Source organism: Hypanus sabinus, chromosome 2 (genome assembly GCF_030144855.1).
Source record: "Hypanus sabinus isolate sHypSab1 chromosome 2, sHypSab1.hap1, whole genome shotgun sequence".
Classification (NCBI taxonomy): domain Eukaryota; kingdom Metazoa; phylum Chordata; class Chondrichthyes; order Myliobatiformes; family Dasyatidae; genus Hypanus; species Hypanus sabinus.
Genome location: NC_082707.1, coordinates 183,094,417 through 183,116,261, shown reverse-complemented (window position 1 = coordinate 183,116,261; position 21,845 = coordinate 183,094,417). Strand labels below are relative to the sequence as shown.

Genomic DNA, 21,845 nt, shown 5'->3' with positions numbered 1-21,845 from the left:
CCTATTCCCCACTGAAACTCACCAGGACCCCAGTTCCCATTCCCCATTGAAACTCACCGGGACCCCAGTTCCCATTCCCCATTGAAACTCACCGGGACCCCAGTTCCCATTCCCCACTGAAACTCACCAGGACCCCAGTTCCCATTCCCCACTGAAACTCACCGGGACCCCAGTTCCCATTCCCCACTGAAACTCACCGGGACCCCAGTTCCCATTCCCCACTGAAACTCACAGGACCCCAGTTCCCATTTCCCACTGAAACTCACAGGAGCCCCTAGACCATATATTGTATTACTACAGAGCAATGGAAAAATTTGAATATGGTTTGTATCCACTCAAGTTCAAAAAATTGAGGAGGGATAATTTTGAAAATTACAAAATTGTGATGCTGCTTGATGTAAGGATGATTCCACGCTAGAATGAGTTATCACAGACTAAAGGCAAGAAATTCAGGGCTGAGGAATAGGAGGATGGGGTGTAGAGGGGATTAGTTGATCTCTCCTAGACTACTGGATGAGTGAAACAGGTGTATATTGTCCTCACACTCTTATCTACAGCAAAGAAGTCTGTATTGCATTGAACATTCAATAGTACAGGCCATTTGGCTCACAATGTTATGCCAACATCTTAACCTATTTCAAGATCAATCTAACTCTTCCCTCCCCTATAGCTCTCAATGCATCCACGTCCCTAACTAGGAGTTTCTTAAATGTTCCTAATATACCTGCTTCTGCCACCACCCCGGCAGCATGTTCCACACAGCCACTACTCTGTTTGTGAAAAAACTACTTCTGGCATCCTCCCCATACTTCCCTCCAGTCATATTAAAATTATACCCCCTCATATTAGCCATTTCAGCCCTGGGAGATAGTCTCTGGCTGTCCACTCTATATATGGTTCTATTTATCTTATTCAACCTTGATCAAATCCACTCTCATGCTCCTTCTCTGCAAAGAGAAAAGCCTGAGCTCACCTAACATATCCTCATAAAACAAGCTCATTAATCCAGGCCGCATCCTGATAAATCTTTTCTGCATCCTCTCTTAAGTTCCTTCCAATAATGAAGTGACATGAACCGAACACAATACTCCAAGTGTTACCATAAGATATAGGACCAGAGTTAGGCCTTTCGAGTCTGCTCTGCCATTTGACCATGGCTGATTTATTATCCTAATCAACCCCATTCACCTGCCTTCTCCCTATAACCTTTGAGCTCCTTATTAATCAAGAACCCATCAACATCCCTTTTAAATATGCCCAATGACTTGGCTTCCATGTCCATCTATGGCAATGAATTCCACAGATCCACCCTCTTCTGGTGAAGGAAATTTTCTTTATCTCTGTTCTAAAAGGACATCCTTGCATTCTGAGGTTGTGCCCTGTGGTCCTAACAATAGTTTCCACTATTGGAAACATACGCTCTCTAGGCTTCTCAATATTCTATAGGTTTCAATGAGATGTCCCCCACCTCATTCTTCAGTAAGTACAGGCCCAGAGCCAGCAAACGCTCCTTGTGTATGAATTTTTCATTTCTGGGATTCCTCTCATACTGTAAACTTCCTCTGGACCCTCTCTGATGCTAGAACATCCTTTCTTTGCTAACGAGTCTGTAACTGCTCACAATACTCCAAATGCCAGTGTGGTTTAACTTGAGTTTTATAGAACTACAACATTACCTCATGGCTCTTGAACTCAAGAAGGAGCAAGCTAAGTCACAAAATGAAAGCTGTAAAGTTAATGCTCACCTAACATGTGTCCCAAGAATTCTGCTCCTTTATTTCCAAACTCATTGTAGCTAAGATCCAGCTCCAAAATTCTGAAATTAATCTACAGGTGCAAATTTAAGCAAAATAACTTAAAATACATTTTTGAAACTATCATCAAACTTATAAAGTAGCTGAATGTGAATCAGATCAGGTTTTAATACTGTTGACATACAGTGCCTATAAAAAGTATTCAGTCCCCCCCCCCCCCCCCGGAAGTTTTCATGTTTTATTGTTTTACAACAATGAATCACAGTGGATTTAATTTAGGTTTTTTTACACTGATCAACAGAAAATGAGTCTTTCATGTCAAAGTGAAGACAGATATCTACAAAGTGATCCAAATTAATTACAAATATAAAACACAAAATAATTAATTGCATAAGTACTCACCCCCTTTAGTACGACACACCAATTCATCACTAGTGCAGCCAATTGGTGTTAGAAGTCACATAATTAGTTAAATGGAGATCACCATGTATAGTCAAGGTGTTTCAATTGATTGTAGTAAAAATACACCTGTATCTGGAAGGTCCAACTGCTGGTGAGTCAGTATCCTGATAGAAACTACACCGTGAAAACAAAAGAACTCTCTAAACAACTCCATGAAAAGATTATTGAAAAGCACAAGTCAGGAGATGGATACAAGATAATTTCCAAGTCACTCTATATCCCTTTGAGTACAGTTAAGTCAATCATCAAGACATGAAAAGAATATGGCACAGCTGTAAATCTGCCTAGACCAGGCCATCCTCAGAAACTGATTGACCGTGTGAGAAGGGGACTAGTGAAAGAGGCCACCAAGAGACCAATGACAACTCAGAGGAGTTACAAGCTTCAGTGGTTGGGATGGGAGAGACTGTGTATACAACAACTGGTGCTTCACCAGTCACAGCTTTATGGGAGAGAGGCAATGAGAAGCCACTGTCGAAAAAGCGCTCACATGAAATCTCGGCTAGAATTTGCAAGAAGGCATGTGGGAGACTCTGAAGTCAGCTGGAAGAAGTTTCCATGGTCTGATGAAACAAAAATTGAGCTTTTTGGCCATCAGACTAAATGCTATGTTTGGCATAAGCCAAACACCACACATCATCAAAAACACACCATCCCTACCATGATATGTGGTGGTGCCTGCATCATGCTGTGGAGGTGCTTCACTGCAGCAGGCCCTGGAAGGCTTGTGAAGGTAGAGGGTAAAATGAATACAGCAAAATACAGGGAAATCCTGGAGGAAAACCTAATGCAGTCTACAAGAGAACTGCAACTTGAGAGAAGATTTGTTTTACAGCAGGACAATGACCTCAAGCATAAAGCCAAAGCTACACAGGAATTGCTTAAAAGCAACAAAGTTAATGTCCTGGAGTAGCTAAGTCAGAGTCCAGACCTCAATCCAATTGAGAATTTGTGGCTGGACTTGAAAAGAGCTGTTCAGTCATGATCCCCATGCAATCTGACAGAGCTTGAAGAGTTTTGTAAAGAAGAATGAGGAAAAATTGCAAAGCTGATAGAGACCTATCACACAGACTCAAGGCTGTAATGCTGACATCTACTAAATACTAACTTGAAGGGGGTGAGTAATTATGCAATTATTTTGTGTTCAATAACTGTAATAAATTTAGACCAATTTGTAGACATTTATTTTCACTTTGACGTGAAGGAGTCTCTTATGTTGATCAGTGTCAAAAAAAGCCAAATTGTCTTAATTCAATGTTGTAAAACAATAAAACATGAAAACTCCCAAGGAGGGGTGAATACTTTATATAGGCCCTGTATATCATGAAATATGTTTTCTTACAACAGCAGAATGGTGCAATACATTAAAAAAAATACACTCAGTGGCCACTTTAATAGGTACACTTGTACACCTGCTTGTTAATGCAAATATCCAACCAGCCGATTATGTGGTGACAACTCCAGTATATAAAAACACGCAGGCATGGTCAAGAAGTTCAGTTACTGTTTGGACGAAACATCAGAATGGAAGAAATATGATCTAAGCGACTTAGACCATGGAATAATTGGTGGTAACAGGCAGGGTGGTTTGAGTATCGCAGAAACTGCTGATCTCCTGGGATTTTCATGCAAAACAGACTCCAGGATTTACAGAGAATGGTGCGATGAACAAAAAAAAAATCCAGTAAGTGGCAGTTCATTGGGCAAAAACATCTTGTTAATGAGAGATTTGAAGAAGGTGAGGAATGTTGCTATCTCCTGAGTTCTCACTGAGGTTTCATCCATTATAAAAGTCCGTCTCCAGCCCTTTGGGCTTACACAGACTCATCAGGACACAAATGACTTCACCAATCGCATCATGGGCTGTGGGTCCTGACTAAACTCCAGGCATAACATGGAAAACCTTTTTACAAGAGGTAGAAGTGCCAATCTATAACTCATAAGACCATAAGGATCAACTTTATTCACCATATACTGTACATTTGCATGCAATGGATCAGGAATCTGCTGTGGTGTATTGGTGCAATGTGCCATCCTTCAGATTGATGTAATTTAGCTGCTTCTTTATGAATGTGATCAGCCAAATTAGTTATGTCTTCATGTCTTCAGATATGTCAAGTACAACACTCCTTGCCTATAACTGCTCCTGTTCCGCACTTAACTGCTAAGAGAAGGTCTCATACCATATGATTTTGAAGGGTCATCTGACGCATGGTGACCATTTCAGTTATAACTTTTCTAACGGCTTCAGTAATGTCATTGCTTATCTTTCTAAGGCTACAGCAGCATCTCTCTTATACATTGCAACTTCATAAAATGGGAATAAAATTGATTCAAAATAATCTCTTTCTGAAATGTCTGGTTTACTTCTAGACTTGAGAGGTAAGGGTAAAGAGTGTGTGTATGTCTCATGGCAGGAAAAACATTCCAACCAATTACATGGAAGAGAGGTTCATCTTCCATTTTCATACAAAAGGCATGTATTGTTCCATGAACTTAGATCATTTCTTATTACTTAATAGCAATTTGTTGAATTATAATATTTTTCTGATTGTCCATGAAAATTCCAGAGTCATTACCTCATTTACAATAATGTAAAGTGTAACTGCATGAACTATGCCCTACTGGAATAGTACCTTCTGAACTCAAGCAAAAGGTAGCTTTTATAGAGAACACATGAAAAGTTTTAATAGCTTTGTCACAAACATTAGCTGTGGATATATCCCGGGATAAGACGTAAATAAGGTCAGACATAATATTCTCTAAATCATGCTGATTACATGAGGCCCTCCGTTGGTCAGGGCCAACCATGGATATTGCTTCCTTGCTCTCTAACTGACACGCAAACCAGGACAGTACGACATGGAGAGCAAGCTGTTGTCCACGCAGCTGATGAATCCAAAGGAACGGAAGAGACTGGCATCAACAACTTTGCAAGAGTTACCAGTCAGCATCAAAATCTATGTAGGACTGCCTTAGGAACTCCAGCTTTGGATTTTTCCTCTTGGTTTCCTCCTGAAACCTTCCCTGTAAGTCGGTATAGTCACAAATCAGTGGAAATTTGAGATCAGTTTTCATTCTCCTAGATCAGGGGTCGGCAACGTTTACCACTGAAAGAGCCAATATGGACCCATTTCCCACAGAAAAGAAAACACTGGGAGCCACAAAACCCGTTTGACATTTAAAATGAAATAACACTGCATACAACGGGTTTTTTTGCCTTTATGCTATATATAAACAAACTATAATGTGTTGCATTTATGAAATTGATGAACTCCTGCAGAGAAAATGAAATTACATTTCTGCATGCAACAAAAACATTTTGAACTCTGAAAAAAAGACGTTGGGTTGAAGGTTACTCCATAGTTAGCCTACCTTGGATCGAAGAATTAAAAGAAAGCGCGCACTGGCGGGTGTCAGGCATTGGCAGTGGTGATGTATATTAATAGCAATAAAAAACACGTTGTAGCGGTGTAGCGCTACACACAGCGCTAAAATAAAGACACTGCAGTCAAAGGTAACTTTATTTGAACTAAACAGCCTTGATTTAAAGCCTCCCTCAACCCGTCCCCGTGGGCGCGGATGCTCCAAAAGACACGTACTCACAAACCCCCGTAGGCTATCTCCCTTAGCCGGAACGGTGGCTAATTGTGAGCCGGTTTGGATGTGCCAGGAAATGGGGTCTCCACAAAGTTTTTAGATTGTACAAGATCACCATAATCTTCAAATTTCGAATTACATTTCAAAAACTAACAAACCACGGGGAGCCGCAGCACAGAGATGAAAGAGCCGCATGCGGCTCCGGAGCCACGGGTTACCAACCCCTGTCCTAGATGAACTATTAACCATGGCTGACAAGCTCCACCTGCCCAACTGGAATAGTTAATGCAATTATGTTTTATGTTGTCGTAAATGGGGTAACAACTCTGGGATATTCATGGATAATCAGAAACATATTACAATTCAACAGATTGATTATATTTACACGAATGATCCAGTTTAACACAATATGTGGGGGTGGCACGATCATATATTTACATCTCTCTTGAGAAGAATGAATCACAGGAATAATGTCAACTCCACCATTGCTTGGATATTTAATGAAGAGGGTGCATGTTTGTTCTTGATCTGCAGGAATGCCTAGCATTGGTGGATATTTTGAAGTTTATGATATATATTGACATACCCAACAGCTAGAGTCATTAACAGCATCAGCAAATTCACATGATACTCACAAATATACACTATGAATCACCTCAATTGCCACATTATGAGTAGCGGAAAATTGTCAAAAATATAACAACAACTAATAATATTAGAATGAACTTCATAGTGTCCAGTAGTTGTTGATTAGCTTAAAGTTCTTCTGGCTGGTTAGTGATTTGCTCATTGTAACCCAGCAGCACAGGCATTGCAACCAAGTGAACTGAATTGACTTTGTTACTTATATACTTCATATAAATGAGTAAAAATCTTTACATTACGTTTCTGTCTAAATGTGCAATGTGCAATTTATAATAAATGGTATGTACAACAGAAATATAACCCAATATAACACAGAAATACTGTTGTGTCAGCATGAATTAATCAGTCTGATGGCCTGGTGGAAGAAGCTGTCCCAGAGCCTGTTGGTCCTGGCTTTAATGCTGCAGTATCGTTTCCCGGACGGTAGCGGCTGGAACAGTTTCTGGTTGGGGTGACTCAGGTCCAAAATGATCCTTCGGGCCCTTTTTACATACCTGTGTTTGAACTGTCCTGAATAGTGGGAAGTTCATATCTACAGATGTGCTGGGCTATCCACACCACTCTCTGCAGAGTCCTGCGATCGAGGGAAGTACAGTTCCCAAACCAGGCAGTGATGCAGCCAGTCAGGATGTTCTCAATGGCTCTATAGAAAGTTCTTAGGATTTGGGGGGGCCCACACCAAACTTCTGAAGTGAAAGAGGTGTTGTTATGCCTTTTTCACCACACAGCCAGTATGTACAGACCACGTGAAACCCTCAGTGATGCGTCTACCAAGGAATTTAAAGCTGTTCACCCTCTCAATCCCAGATCCATTGATATCAATAGGGGCTAACGCTAACCTGTCTCCATTTCTCCTGTAGTCCACAATTAGCTCCTTTGTTTTTGCGACATTGAGGGAGAGGTTGTTTCCTTGACACCACTGTGTAAGGGTGCTTCTCTGTAGGTATTGGAGTATAAAAGTTGCATTGTTTGCTGTGTAACCAAAACTATGTAGTCAGCTTTGAACTTGCTATTTGCTATGCATGTATCCAATTTAGTAGGAGAATGAAATCTTAAGAATATAGAAGATAATGGGGTGTTAATGAGAGATGTAGATTAGAACATGATTAAGTCAATGGGTAGAAACAATAGTGGCGGATGTACTTGTGAGACTCAACTGTAGACCGATTGGATATGCTAATGCAACTAAACCAGGAGATTGCTATAAAAAATGCTGTGTACAAGGATCGGTGGGCAATCAGCGACTAACTCAATGGCTGTCTCAGTTTTGATTTGCAAATTAAAGTTTAATACCTCATGAAGAATCTTCTGCGTCTCCTGGTCATTTGTGGAGCATGAGAAACCACGACAGGACCGGAAAGAGACCCGCGGAAAGGAAATGGCAGATTGGGGACGCTTGCCAGTCCTCTAGGGACCCCCACAAGGCTAACAGAATTAAGGGTGCACCCAAACAAAAGGCAAGTGCTTTTTGCGACAATTTGGACTAAGAATTCTGCTGGTTTTGGGGAGGTCTTGGAGTCTGAGAAGTGTGGAACCACTGCCGAAGGGTCTCTCTGGTCCAAAGAATTTGGCAGAATTGGAGGTTAACAGGAGGCTCAGAGGATTGATCAAGAACACTGCAGTGAGGGTAAGTACAAATAAGCTAATAAGTGAAGAAAAATTCCACATGGTGTTGGGAAGTCCCTGTGGATACCGCTTCGTATGAAACGAAGGTCTGAATGGACAGGGAAAGGGAAAGTAGAGAAAATCCTCGTGGATACCGCCTTAAGAGATAAGTGTCTGAATAGACGAGGTGCAAAGAGAAAGTTCTGTGGATACAACTCTGAGTAGAGGTCTGTACGGGCAGAACAGAATAGGAAACAAGGACAGTCCAATATATAGTTTAAAGTGCTGGTAGATAGACGATAGACTAGGCATAGAATTAGAGTAAATAATATTATGCTGTAAACGAACTGCAAATCTCTGAAATACCTTAAAAAGAGAGAACAACATGACAGTTAAAGGAACGGCAGTAGAGATTTTGAGCAAAAAAATCCTGGTAAATAAATATGAGATCACAAAAACTTAAGAAAAATAGGAAAAAAGAACCAAAAGCCTGGTCACAAAAAGGCCAAGAGAAGGAACGTTTGATGTAAGCTTGTGCGAAGAAATGGAGGCACTAATTAAAAATTACAAACCAAAAGTTAAATCTAAGAAAAGAGGGCAAAAAAGAGAACAAGAAATGGAAGTGTTAAGACTCTTCAGAACGGAGGGAGAAAGGCTGAGGAGGACAGGTAGAATATTGATTACAAGCAAGGAAGACATTAAGGTGCTGGAGGAAGGTACAGTGAGAAGCTGGCTCAGCTCCGTACCCGGATGCGAAAGAAACAGAAAAGCCCCCTCCCTATAATGAGGAAGGAACCCCTAAGCAGTGCCCCCTGCTGACGGGAACAGTAAACATGCAGGGAGAGGTACAAGTCTGGGATAATGAAGAGGAAAAAAGACAACACGAGAAGGAAAAAGCGGCGATATGGAAGGAGATACAGGCAGAAAGGATAAAGGTGGAACAGGCAAAGAGAGAAATGAAAGAAGAGATTGAACGGATGAAATACTTGAGAGAGGAAAAAGAGTATGAAGAGTATCGGTTATACCATAGAAATGAACAGACTAGAAAAGAAAGTGGCTCATCAGGGCAGGAAGAGATGAGGCATTCAAGAGGAAGTGGAAAAAAGATAGGAGATGAGAGTCTTGGAGAAACACAAGAGAGAAGGGAATCAAACATGAGTAAGGATCATGAGGAGTCCCTGCCACAGGTGTACAGACATGGACAGGAAGAAAGAGAAGGTGACTCATTGGAGGAGCAAGAGTTAAGTGGAGAGAGAGAGGATGTGAGAATTTGTGGGGAAGAGGTAGGAGGCAGAAACCTAGAAGAGCAGAAGGAGGCGTAGGGGAGTGACTTGCGGAAGTAGAGAGAGAGCCAGATAAGTTACTGAGAGGGGGTTGCCAGAGGAGATGTGAAAAATACTCCAGGGGCCAACCAAGTATTGAATCAGGACAGAAAGGAAGGACTCCACAGGGAGACCGAGGGAAGAAGAGAACCCCGGAGACATTTGTGTGGGAGGCAGTAAAGACATACCCTGAGACAGATGGGGAGTCAGGTGAGGAGGAGAGCCAGGGCAGGTGGGAAGAAGGAGGAAGAATGATGCCGCTGTTAGTTAAAGGATCAGGATAAGTGCAGTACATCCCTTGGGGATCCCAGGACCTAGAAGGGCTGAAAAGCACTCTGCCCAATCTACATGAAGGAGCAGGGAAATGGATTAGAGCCTTTGAAGAAGAAACGGCGGGATGATTATTGGCTATGGGAGATTTGAAGGCACTATTGATAAGGTTGATGGGAACCTCCAAATTTAACGAACTAATGGAAATGGCTGGCATAGTTAACTCGAACGACCCGAGAACTGATGGAGATGGGTTTGACAGAGTGAGGCAGAGGGTATGGCAGGCCCTCAGGAAGCTTTATCCACCCAAAGTGGACCCCAAAGCCTTAAAGGGGGATTCACTGGGAGACACGGAAAACCCAGCAGCCTACGTAGAAAACCAGTTGAAAAGGTGGAGACTGGAGACTGAGAAAGAGGTGGAAAATAGCTTATTTATCACCACACTGTTCCGACATAGCATTTTGGAGGCAATGCCTCCGCAAGTAAATCCAAACTGGAGGAAGTGGTTGGGCTGATGTCAATGACCCCACAAGAATTTAGAGACCACGTTGTCCACGCGGTTGAAAAATACCGGAAAGACAAACGAAGGTTGGCTGAGCAGCAGGAAGAGGTGCAAAGAAAGTTAATAAAAATGCAGCTCGAAGAACTCAAAAAGAAGGAAAAAGAGAAAAGCAAAAAGATGCTGCCAGCAACCACCGGTCCGAGTACAGCCATCGAACCGGATGAAGCACTGCTTTATGGAGGAACCGATCATACTGTAAGACAAGGGCCGAAAAACCCCATGCCAATAATCAACTTCTTTGGAGGAGCATTTCCACAAATGCCCTATCAGGAATAGACTAAATTCAAACAGCCCAGACAGGACTGGAAGTCCCAAGGAGGGGGACAGAGAAGCTATGGGCAGAGGGGACCAGTGAGGAAACGGGGAAAGAGAGGTAGAGAGATTGTGCTGGGGATGTAATCAGCCAGGTCACATGAGAAGAGATTGTCCGTTTACACTATGGCCTGTCACACATCAGCAGGAACCGATAAGAAGGGAACTAAAGTTTAGCCAAGGACCAGCCCCCTCAGGCCCAAGCGGACCTGTGAACCCCTATGCGAGGTATTAGGGGTGCCCCGAGAACTCGAGTGGGAAGGGACATTACCCAATGATAACAAGGGAGGCAGAAGAGGAACCCATTGTTCAGGTAATGTTAGAAGGACAACTGACACCAATGATGATAGATACTGGAGCCACATACACTTATGTACAGCCACAGTATGCCCTTCACCTTCCCATGTCAGGAAAGTTTATTAAGACGGTAGGGTTCTCGGGGAAAACACAGTTGACACAGTGCACGGCTCCATGCAGTTGAAAATGGGAAATAAAAGAATTGTTTTGCCAGTGCTAGTATTTAAAGGAACTCCGATTAATTTGTTAGGCAGAGATTCCTTATTGAAACTGGAATTAAAATTAGAATGCACCAGAAATGGGCTGAGTGTGGAAAGAGCAGGGGCTCAATTGATAGTGCGAGAAGACAAGAAGGCTAATGTCTTTTGGATAGGAGACATCGCAGATCAGATTCAGGAAACCAGGGAAAAATGGAAAAAGGGCGTGCAGGCTATATTACCCAGGGCTGTAATGCCCAAATCTGAGCTACATTGTACAGTGATTTTTGATGAGACTCAGAAGAGGGAGTTAGAGGAGAGATGGCACCTGGAGGCATGTACCCAACAGCACCTGGAAGGGGAGGCTGTGATAATTGGAAAGCAAGGAGCAGCTTTACAAGTTAAGTGGAACACCTTTTTAGAAAAATGGTACAGGATACCGGAGGCTGCGCCCCACGTAACGTTGTTGGTGAACAAGGGATATCAGTCTAAAGACTTAGGACCCTTAGTTAAGAGTGCTGAAACCGTAACAGTGTGGAGGAAAATCACGCCAGAGGTGTGGATATCAGAAGACAACAATTGCATTAAAATAATGGTAAGTGTAGATATGATAGGGACAGTGAAAGAGGTCGAAATAACTGCCCAACCACACATGCCATTGCTGGGAAAGGAAAGAGGCCAGCAGAAAGATAGAAGGTTAGATGAGTTGCCATCTGTTCTGTGGTCACAGCATGACATGGACGTAGGGAAAATAAAAACAGCTCGTCCGATGGAAATAAGGCTGAAAAGGGGAGCAATTCCACCCAGGAGACCACAATACCCTCCAAGACCAGAAGCAGAAGAGGGAATAGCATCAACAGTGCAGGGGTTGCTTGAAATAGGAGTGTTTAAAAGAACAAACAGTCCATGCAATACCCCGTTGCTGCCGGTCTTAAAAGCAGATAAATCTAAGTGGAGATTGGTGCATGATTTGCGAGCGGTAAATGATGTGATAGAGGACTGGCCAGTGGTAGTCCCCAACCCACACACACTTTTGACTAATGTTCCACCAGAAGAAAGTTTCTTTTCAGTGTTTGATTTGTGTTCGGCTTTCTTCAGCATTCCTCTAGCCCACCAGTGTCAGTATCTGTTTGCATTTACTTACAGAGGAGCTCAGTATACCAATACCAGAATGCCGCAAGGGTTTAAACATTCACCACATGTTTTTAATCGGGTGTTGAAGGCAGACCTAGAGGGCATACCATTGGAAAGTACATTGTTACAGTATGTGGATGACCTGTTGATTTGCTCCCACAGTAAGGAACAGTGTGAGCAGGACACTATAACTCTGTTAGAGAAGCTGGCGCACGGAGGACATAAAGTATCCAAAAAGAAACTGCAATTTTGCACGCAGCAAGTGGAGTACTTAGGCAGGGTAATATCCAAGGGAGTGAAGGCGGTAGCACCAGATCAGATTGAGGCAATAACTAAGGCCCCAAAACCCCAGACTGTAGGGCAGATGATGACGTTTTTGGGAATGGCAGGGTACAGCTCAGATTGGTTAGGAGAATATGCTGAGATTGTGGCACCTTTGAGAAAGATAATGAAAGAAGCAGGACATACAAATTTGAAGAACAACTTACAATGGAATGGAGAGGTGGAGATAGCTTTCAATACTATTAAGCAGGAATTGCAGTCAGCACCAGTATAAGCTTTGCCTGACTATAAGTATGTTTTTCATTTGTATGTATCCAACCGACAGGAGGGTTATGTCACAGCAGTTCTAACACAAGAGACAGGCACAGGAAAAGCAAAGCAGTCGATAGCATACTACAGTACGAGACTAGATGAGGTGGCTCAGGGGTATCCACCCTGTTATCAGGGATTGGCAGCGTTGTACTATGCATATGAAAAGGCATCATCTGTAACTCTGGGCTATCCTGTGACTCTGTACACACACCACAAAGTAGCAGAATTGCTGGAAAGAGGGAAATTTGTGCTGACGCCAGCCAGGATAGCAGCGTATCAGATGCTACTGACATTTCCAGTCATAACTATACAGAGATGCACTACCAGTAATATAGCCAATTTTGTGCCTTTGGGCTATGAAGGAGAACCCCATGACTGTGTAGGGAAGACGATGGCATTTGCCAAATTGAGAGCAGATTTACGGTCAGAACCACTGGAGGATGCAGATAAAAAGGTTCTGTTCGTAGATGGCTCTTGTTATAGGGATTATGATGGAAATCATGCAGGGTTCTCAGTAGTGCAGCAGGATCAGTCGAGCTATAAGATTATTAGGATGGAGTCCTGTCCCCAACCGTGTTCAGCCCAACTAGCGGAAATCAAAGCCCTGACAGCTGCGTGTGAAATGATGGAAGGTGAGAATGTAGACATCTATACTGATTCGGCATATGCTCATGGAGTATGCCATTTGTTCGGGGCAGTGTGGAAACAGAGAGGTTTTAAAAAAAGCAGTGGAGATCCCATACAACATTGTCAGCAAATTCTAGACTTAATAAAAGCCATAATGAAACCTAAAACATTGGCTATAGTAAAATGCCAGGCAAATAAAAAGGGAAATGATGTAATAATAAAGGGAAATCAAGCTGCGGACGAGGCAGCCAGAAAAGTGTCTGGACGTACATCAGCTGTCATTGCCCCCCAGGTAAGCCTAGCTCCAGAACCTGTGGTAGAGGACCTAATTGAAATAAAGGTAAGGCAACTTTGTCAGAACAGACAATGTGGAGACGAAAGGGGGGCCAAGCAGAACCTGGAAGGTTTGTGGAGCATGGAAGATGGTTTGTTGGTAGCGCCCACCCCTCTACTGACGATTCTGATTTCAGAAGTGCATGGGATTGACCATTGTGCAAAGGGGAAAGTGATAAAGAAAATAAAGGAGGATGGTTTTTGGTCACCTTATTTACAGGCTTCAGTGGACTTTGTCTTGTCACAGTGCGAGGTATGCGCACAGAATAATGTTTGGAGAAAAGTGCTGTACTTTTATACCAAATAACACTAGTCCAGAAGGATCATTTACTAAGGCAACATGTAAGTTGAAAAGTCTAAGAAAGGAAGTTAAACTGAATGCAGGGTTCGGACATCAGTTATTTGACTAGTTAGAAAGTAGATTCGGAGGTTAGGGAGCATGGCTGACTAAAATGGCAATAACTGTCAGTATTATATTGTTGAGCGGTGTGCTTGTGCTGTGCTGTTTTCTTCCTTGTCTCAAGTCTCTTGTAGTGTGTGTTGCAACCAAACAATTTCCGATGCTCGTGGCAGTAACTGAAGCAAGCTTAGTGGAGAAAGAAACACTGAAAATGTATCGTTACAGCCTGCAACACCTGCAGGATGAACAAGAGCAAAATGACAGTGTGGGAGTAGATTGTAAGGGCTTCTGAGTTTTTTTCCCTGTCTCAGGTACAAAGGGACAGGTTTTTGGCTCAGCGGCCCAGGGTAACAGGGAGAGAATACTTTGAGGTCTTGGCGCAGAAAATTATAGCTTAACCCAAGATTTGGGAAAAAGTGCTTGAGTTTATTGGGGCTTTTGTGCACGGACTCTTAGTCTTTCTCTATGTGAGACCCTATGGGTCTCAAAGGGGGGGATATATTGGAGTATAAAAGTTGCATTGTTTGCTGTGTAACCAAAACTATGTAGTCAGCTTTGAACTTGCTATTTGCTATGCATGTATCCAATTTAGTAGGAGAATGAAATCTTAAGAATATAGAAGATAATGGGGTGTTAATGAGAGATGTAGATTAGAACATGATTAAGTCAATGGGTAGAAACAATAGTGGCGGATGTACTTGTGAGACTCAACTGTAGACCGATTGGATATGCTAATGCAACTAAACCAGGAGATTGCTATAAAAAATGCTATGTACAAGGATCGGTGGGCAATCGGCGACTAGCTCAATGACAGTCTCAGCTTTGATTTGCAAATTAAAGTTTAATACTTCTTGAAGAATCTTCTGCGTCTCCTGGTCGTTTGTGGGGCACGAGAAACCACGACATAGGCTGCCTCATTATTATTTGAGATTAGGCTAATCAGTGTAGTCGTCAGCAAATTTAATTAGCAGATTGAAGCTGTGGGTGGCAACACAGTCATGGGTATACAAGGAGTAAAGGAGGGGGCTTAGGACACAGCCCTGAGGGGCATCTGTGTTGAGGGTCAAAGGGGTAGAAGTGAGGGAGCCCACTCTTATTACCACCCCTGCTGGCAATCGACAGGAAATGCAGGATCCAGCTACACAAGGTAGGGTGAAGGCCAAGCTTCTTGTCGAGCCTGAAGGGAATTATGGTTTTGAATGCTGAACTGTAGTCCAAGAACAGCATTTTCACATAAGCATCCCTCTTCTCCAGATGTGTAAGGACAGTGTGAAGAGCTGTGGCTATTGCATCATCTGTCAGTCGGTTGTGTCGGTAGGTGGATTGTAGGGGGTCCAATGTGGGTGGTAGCATGCTGCAGATGTAGTCCTTGACCAGCTTCTCAGAGCATTTGCTTATTATAAGTGTTTACTAACACACTAACCACAGAGCTTATTGTCCTTGTTGGATAGGTACCACAGTAGCTCGCTTGCAGTGGCTGGCATGTATCCACTTAATTTCATCTTCTACTTTCACTCCTGAGTTGGTAATCAACAGCACTTGATAAGGACATTCCCATTGAGCTCCCAGTGATTTCTTATGCAGTTTCTTAATCAGAACCCACTACCAGGAATCAGGTTCTGTCCTCCTTCTGTTGGACACTCCAAGTGGCAGAAACCTGTTGAGAAGCAGACTGTACAGCTTGAGTTAATTTCACACAATAATTAACAAAATTCTCTGCCATAATGTGTATATCAGCCTCTCTGAGGTTGAGGGCCCCTGGTAGTGACATAGTTACCTCCTTGAATGGGCATAGTTAGTTTTTTTGTATGGGGTTACTCAGATACTCCACAAGGCCACAGGAAGAACTGTAGGCCATGGTACATCTTCCTCATGATACTTAGTCTGAATGATGTGGACATTGGAAAGATCATTCAATGTTCATCAGTCAACATTATTCCAGTGAAATGTGTTCCTTGGTCAGAGTCAATATGGCACAGCAATCCCCATTTTGGAATATAGTCCTTGATTAGAGATGTTGCTGTGTATATGGCAGTAGCTTTCCTTGCTGGAATAGTTTCCACACAGCTTGAAAACTTGTCCACTATCACTTTCATGTCTGAGTATCTTCGACACTTCAGTAAAGAAATGTGGTTCACTTGGACCAGCTGGGGCAGGAGCATTTAATTGTGGTACTACTCCAGGATTTGCTTTCTGGCATTTCATGCATCTTTCAAACATTTGTCAAGCTTCTGCCCTGAGCTATGGATTCCACCACTATTGGGAGAATCTGTTGATCATCTTTTGCAATCTAGTGAGTCCATTTGCTGTGCCAGGTGATGTTGTATGTTCGTCTGAGATATAGAGTTCAACTTTGTTTCCATATTTTCAGCTGTCAGGTTTACTGCATATATTCTTGGTACTTCTTTTATCAACTTCATTCATGAATGCATTTCCATGGCTTTCTATTGTAGTCATTTTGGAGTGGCTTTTACGTTTTAATACAACTACTTTTGATGGCAGTTGTATGACATCCTTGAGGTTTTGTACTAGTTGGCCATTCTTGAATGGGGTTCCTACAGCCGTAAGAAATCTTCTGCCTCCTGAAATTTACAGTCACGAATGACTCCAAAAGCTGATTAAGAATCAGTGTAGACTTTAACTGATCTTCCTTCTGCCTTCTTACAGGCTTCAATCAAAGCTTTTAGTTCTGTCTGTTGCACAAAGGTACAGGGAGCCATGCTTCCTGATACCAGCATTTCAGTTTCAGAAACCATCATTCGAATTCCCCTCTGAATTGTTGAAGAGCCATCAATGTATAGAATCAGATCTTTGGCAGAGTAATAAGCAATATGACATTGGTGTCCATGTTCTTGAGTTAAGGCTGCCATCATGTGTTTCTTGTTGACATGCAGGGTGAATGGTCTACCTATATCAGGGATTCTTAATGCAGGTGTAGTACATGGTGTAACCTTTAAAGTTTGTATTACTTTCAGTTGTCCTTCAGTAAGAGTCACAGCATTATCTGAGCGCCTACTGTCCTTCAGCAGATTGTTGAGTGGTTGAGCAATAGTGGATGGTTCTTCCATTTGCTTTTCAATACATTGATTAACAATGGGTTTATCTTCAGTTCTGCATTCCTCTGCTCCCTTAGTCCTTATTGGAGAAATCTGTGACATAGCTGTCAATCTTAATGTTCCATCATCACTGCTATCCTCACTTGAGTGGCGAGGACTGCTGTAGATTCCAAATCATTCCCATCCTGTAATTCCTCAGAGTTCCAATGGTGTCGCTGTCTCTGGAGTCTCTCTGATATAGGCTATAATTTTCTGGAGTTCAGATGGTGGTTTTCTTTAGGAAGGTTATTCGATGTGAGCTGCAATTTCTCAGGCGGAGCTTTGGAAGTAGTGTCACTAACAGACCCGCCACTTGAAGTCACGGTTGTGCTTTTCCATTTTGTTTCATTTCACTTCTGAGCTCTGCACAATGCACTTCAATTAAATTACCATGTTGTTATTTTGTTTTTTATTGGTTAATACACAGATTTGCACTTTAGAAATCTTACTGTCTCTTTCATGCTGTTTTTGTAGTTTGTCACAAGTTTCATATTTCTTTCGATTGTAAAAGACTTTGTTAGACCTGTTAACTCTTTCAATTGCTCACACATTTGATCAAACTGACCATGAGGTCTTATTTCTAAATCTTATTTCTGGATCTTACCTCATACTTTCATAATACCATCCAAGAGCCACGCTGCATTAGATGGAACTTTCCATCCAGATTATCTTATTAACCTATCACACCAGAATGTTTTATTCAAGTAGGAACTCAAACCCTCGGTATGTTCCCATGTAACTGGAGATCCTGTAGTTGGTTTTGCAACTTTGGCCATTGTTTTGATTCAATCTTAATTCATTTGTACTTTTTATTATTTTGATTGCAATCTTGAGATATTCAGTTTGCAGCCAAAATTTTAATAACTTGTCCTGCAACCCGAACTTATTTCTTTTTCCCCATGCTCTGCTAGCGAACATGTATTTAAGTCTTCTTATACACTCTACTGGTTCACAAGAATTTATTATCTTTTTATTCATGCTGCACTGCTTATACAAATTTACTTTTCATACTGGCTTATGTACATGCTCTATCAGTTTGCATGTGACTCTGTCATATTGCATTTCTTCTTTAAAGATCTATTTTTAAAATAGCAACCTAGCAGTTCCCCTCTCCCATCTCCTATCTGATGACGTAGAAGACAGAAATAAGTTTTTGCTCAGACAATTTGGAACATACGAGGAAGTTCTTACCCCTTTTGTTGCATGCAATCCTGCCAACTATGCCACTTGTTGGATTCTAGAGTTTAAGTCCAAGATTCTTTCCAAAGTCAGGAAAGAGGCACAAAACTTGTTGCTTTACAGTCATTTTATTCAGTGCTTATAGAGCGAAGGAAAAAGGAACAGAAGCCAGTAACATAGAAACACAGAAAACCTATAGCACAATACAGGCCTTTGGCCCACAAATTTGTGCCAAACATATCCCTACCTTAGAAATTACTAGGCTTGCCTAGTAAGCATCATCAATAACTTTCTGAGACATGAGGCGAGATATCAGCTTTTATAGATTGGAAGAAAGAACAAGCAGCAATTGACCACCATTCTACATCCTGGAGACTGAGGGCAGGGCTCAGGCCTCAATCACCTTTATACCGGGGTCTGTGGGAGGAGCCACAGGAGCAGTCAGTGGGGGGGCGTGTCCAGACAGGTATATGTAATTCACCACACCTATAGTCCTCTATTTTTCTAAGTTCCACGTACCTATCCAAAAGTCTCTTAAAAGACCCTATCGTATCCCCCTCCCCCGTTACCGGCAGCCCATTCCACAGACTCACCACTCTCTGAGTAAAAAACTTACCCCTGACATCTCCTCTGTACCTACTCCCCAGCACCTTAAACCTGTGTCCTCTTGCGGCAACCATTTCAGCCCTGGGAAAAAGCCTCTGACTATCCACGTGATCAATCTGCCTAACCATGACATAATCTTATTAATACTTTGAAGAATATATTCTGTACCCTTTGATGTTTCATAAGTTATAATCATCTTTAAACCAATAAAAAGGATATAAATTATGATAATGCATAGTAGTATGAATATTATGACTCATATTGAGTAACCCCAGCTTCTCTACTGTAATGCCAAGTTCTTATTCAAGAACTTCCAGAGCTTACAGAATTATACTTTATATAGCCACAAGAGGCATATTAAACTCTTATATGCATACAAGAACTACTTAAAATACAAGCAGATAATTAACTGTTAAACTGTGAAGAAAGTAACAGTTAAGCAGTCAAATCTAAGAATTAAACTGATGGATCCAACAGAGGTTAAGGTACTGGTATGGAATAAAATGTGTATAAGTACATAAATACCAGCTTGTATTTACATTGTAAGTAGCATTATAAATTGCTCAAAGTGCTTACAGTGCAATGCAGTGTCAGGGATAATAGACAGAGGGGGTGGAAGGGTTAACTAGAATGATTGATCAGATTAACTGCCCAGGGGAAGGTATATTGCCCAGTGCATGACTAAACAAAGATAACAAATAGGTGCTAGTGAGTTGAATGAACTAAACTGATTAATTGAAGCGGCTGAACAAACAATCAAAATTGACAAAGGACAACCAAATTAAAAAGTGAGGGCATGGCAGATGTGACAGTTTAACCTTCAAATCATCAATTTTTATACCACGGCAGGAGTGAGATAGCAACAAGGCACAAGGTGGTCATTCCAAATAGAAATTTCATGGCAGACAGGAGTTTCAAGATGTGTTGTCCAAGCTCATCTGAAGAAGCACAAAGAAACAGGCAAAGTTGAGGAACAGAAACATAGTGGTCGGCCACTGAAACTGAGTGCAGAAGAAGAGGGAGAGATCAAACTGATGTCCCTTCTAAATCAGAAGAAGTCCAGCGCAGTTATCAGCTCTAATCTCAGAGAAACCACTGGAACCCGAGTACACATCTCTACAGTATGGAGAAGTCTTATCACAAGTAGTCTTCATGGAAGAGTTGCTGCCCAAAAGCCATTCCCTTGAAGTGGAAACCAAGCCAAGAGACTCACCTACACACAAAAACACAAACTCTTGGGTGCTGAACAATGGCAGTAAGCGCTCTGGACTGAGGAGTCAAGATTTTGGAATGTTTAGCTCAAACAGGAGATAATTTGTCCATTGAAGCACTGGAGAATGTGACGTGGATGAGTGTCTGCAGCCAACAGTGAAGCACAGTGCAGATTCCCTGCAGGTTTGGAGCTACATTTCTGAAAATGGAGTTGGTAATCTGGTCAGAATTAATGGAATCCTCAATGCTGAGAAGTACAAACAGATTCTCATCCGTTACACAATACCATCAGATATCTGACTGGCGCCAACTTCATTCTGCAACAGAGCAGTGACACCAAATACATGGCCAAGGTCATAAAGAACTACCTTCAGTGAAAAGGAGAACGAGGAGTTCTGCAACAGATGGTATGGCCTCCACAGAGCCCTGAGCTCAACATCGTTGAAACTGTCTGGGATTACCTGGAGAGACAGAAGTAAGTGAGATAGCCACAGTCTGCAGAAGAATTGCGGCAAGTTCTTCAGTCTGTTTTGTCATATGCTTTTGTGATATCATTTTGGAGGAACGTTGTCTCATTTTTTAACTGCATTGCATTTGTGGTTTCTCAATGACAATAAACTTAATCTGAATCTGAAGATGCTTGCAACAACCTACCAGTTGATGTTCTTATAAAAATGCTCAACAGTGTACCTAAGAGAATTTATGCAGTTTTAAAGGCAAAGTGTGATCACACCAAATAATGATCTGATTATAGGAATTTAGAACTTTTTAATTGCATTATTTTTAAAGCATCATCACTTTACGTAATTTTTTTACACATGCTCAAGACTTGCTGAGCTTTTTAAAAAGCAGAATCAGGTTTATCATCACTGACGTCATGAAATTTGTTGTTTTGCGGGAGCAGTGGTAATGTTCATGCTCAATGATTGTGTTCATTATGTAGATTTTTTTAATACTGCATCGGATCAGAGTAACAATATTTTATTCTCCTTTACACTCGTGTGCTGATGAATGACAATAAACAATTTTGAGTCTTGAATCTTATTAGTCCAACCTTGATATCCATTCATGATATTGAGTGGTCCACAAACTTGCAAGGTTCATTGTTTACCCTAGAACTATTGACCCTTTCTTCCTGCTTGTAGCTTCAAATCCCATCTCGAAACAAACTGATATTTTTTGATCAGAGCGTTCCATCCCAGATTTTGATCAAGCACGTCTGGCTACTGTCTTGTTGTTGAAGTTATATTATATGCGAGGAACACTAATGAAGGGAAAAGGGCAGGTTAAAGATAACGCGTATTGCAAACGATGTCAACTATTAATCATTCAACTCTTTCTACAACTATGCCATCTAGTACCTAATTCTTAATACAACTGCTCGTTAATGCAAATATCTACTTTGCCAATCATGTGGCAGCAACTCAATGCATAAAAGTGTGCAGACATGGTCAAGAAGTTCATTTGGTGTTCAGACCAAACATCAGAATAGGGAAGAAATGTGATCTAAGTGACTTTGACTGTGGAATGTTTGTTGGTTTAAATATCTCAAATTGCAGATCTGGGATTTTCATACATAACAGTCTCTGGAGTTTACAGAGGATGATGTGAAAGACAAAAGGAAGCAATTCTATGGGTG

At 41.7% G+C, this 21,845-nt stretch overlaps 1 protein-coding gene across 1 annotated transcript in view; it reads right to left on the bottom strand.

The window, feature by feature from the left end:
- Positions 1-21,845, bottom strand: part of LOC132404092 (leucine-rich repeat-containing protein 74A) — a 64,360-nt gene that overhangs the window by 22,732 nt on the left and 19,783 nt on the right. Inside the window, exons 6-7 of the mRNA XM_059988116.1 lie at positions 20,575-20,667; positions 1,746-1,827 (exon numbers count right to left, since the gene is read on the bottom strand). Coding sequence (XP_059844099.1) covers positions 1,746-1,827; positions 20,575-20,667 — 175 coding nt within the window. The remainder of the gene's footprint in view (positions 1-1,745; positions 1,828-20,574; positions 20,668-21,845) is intronic.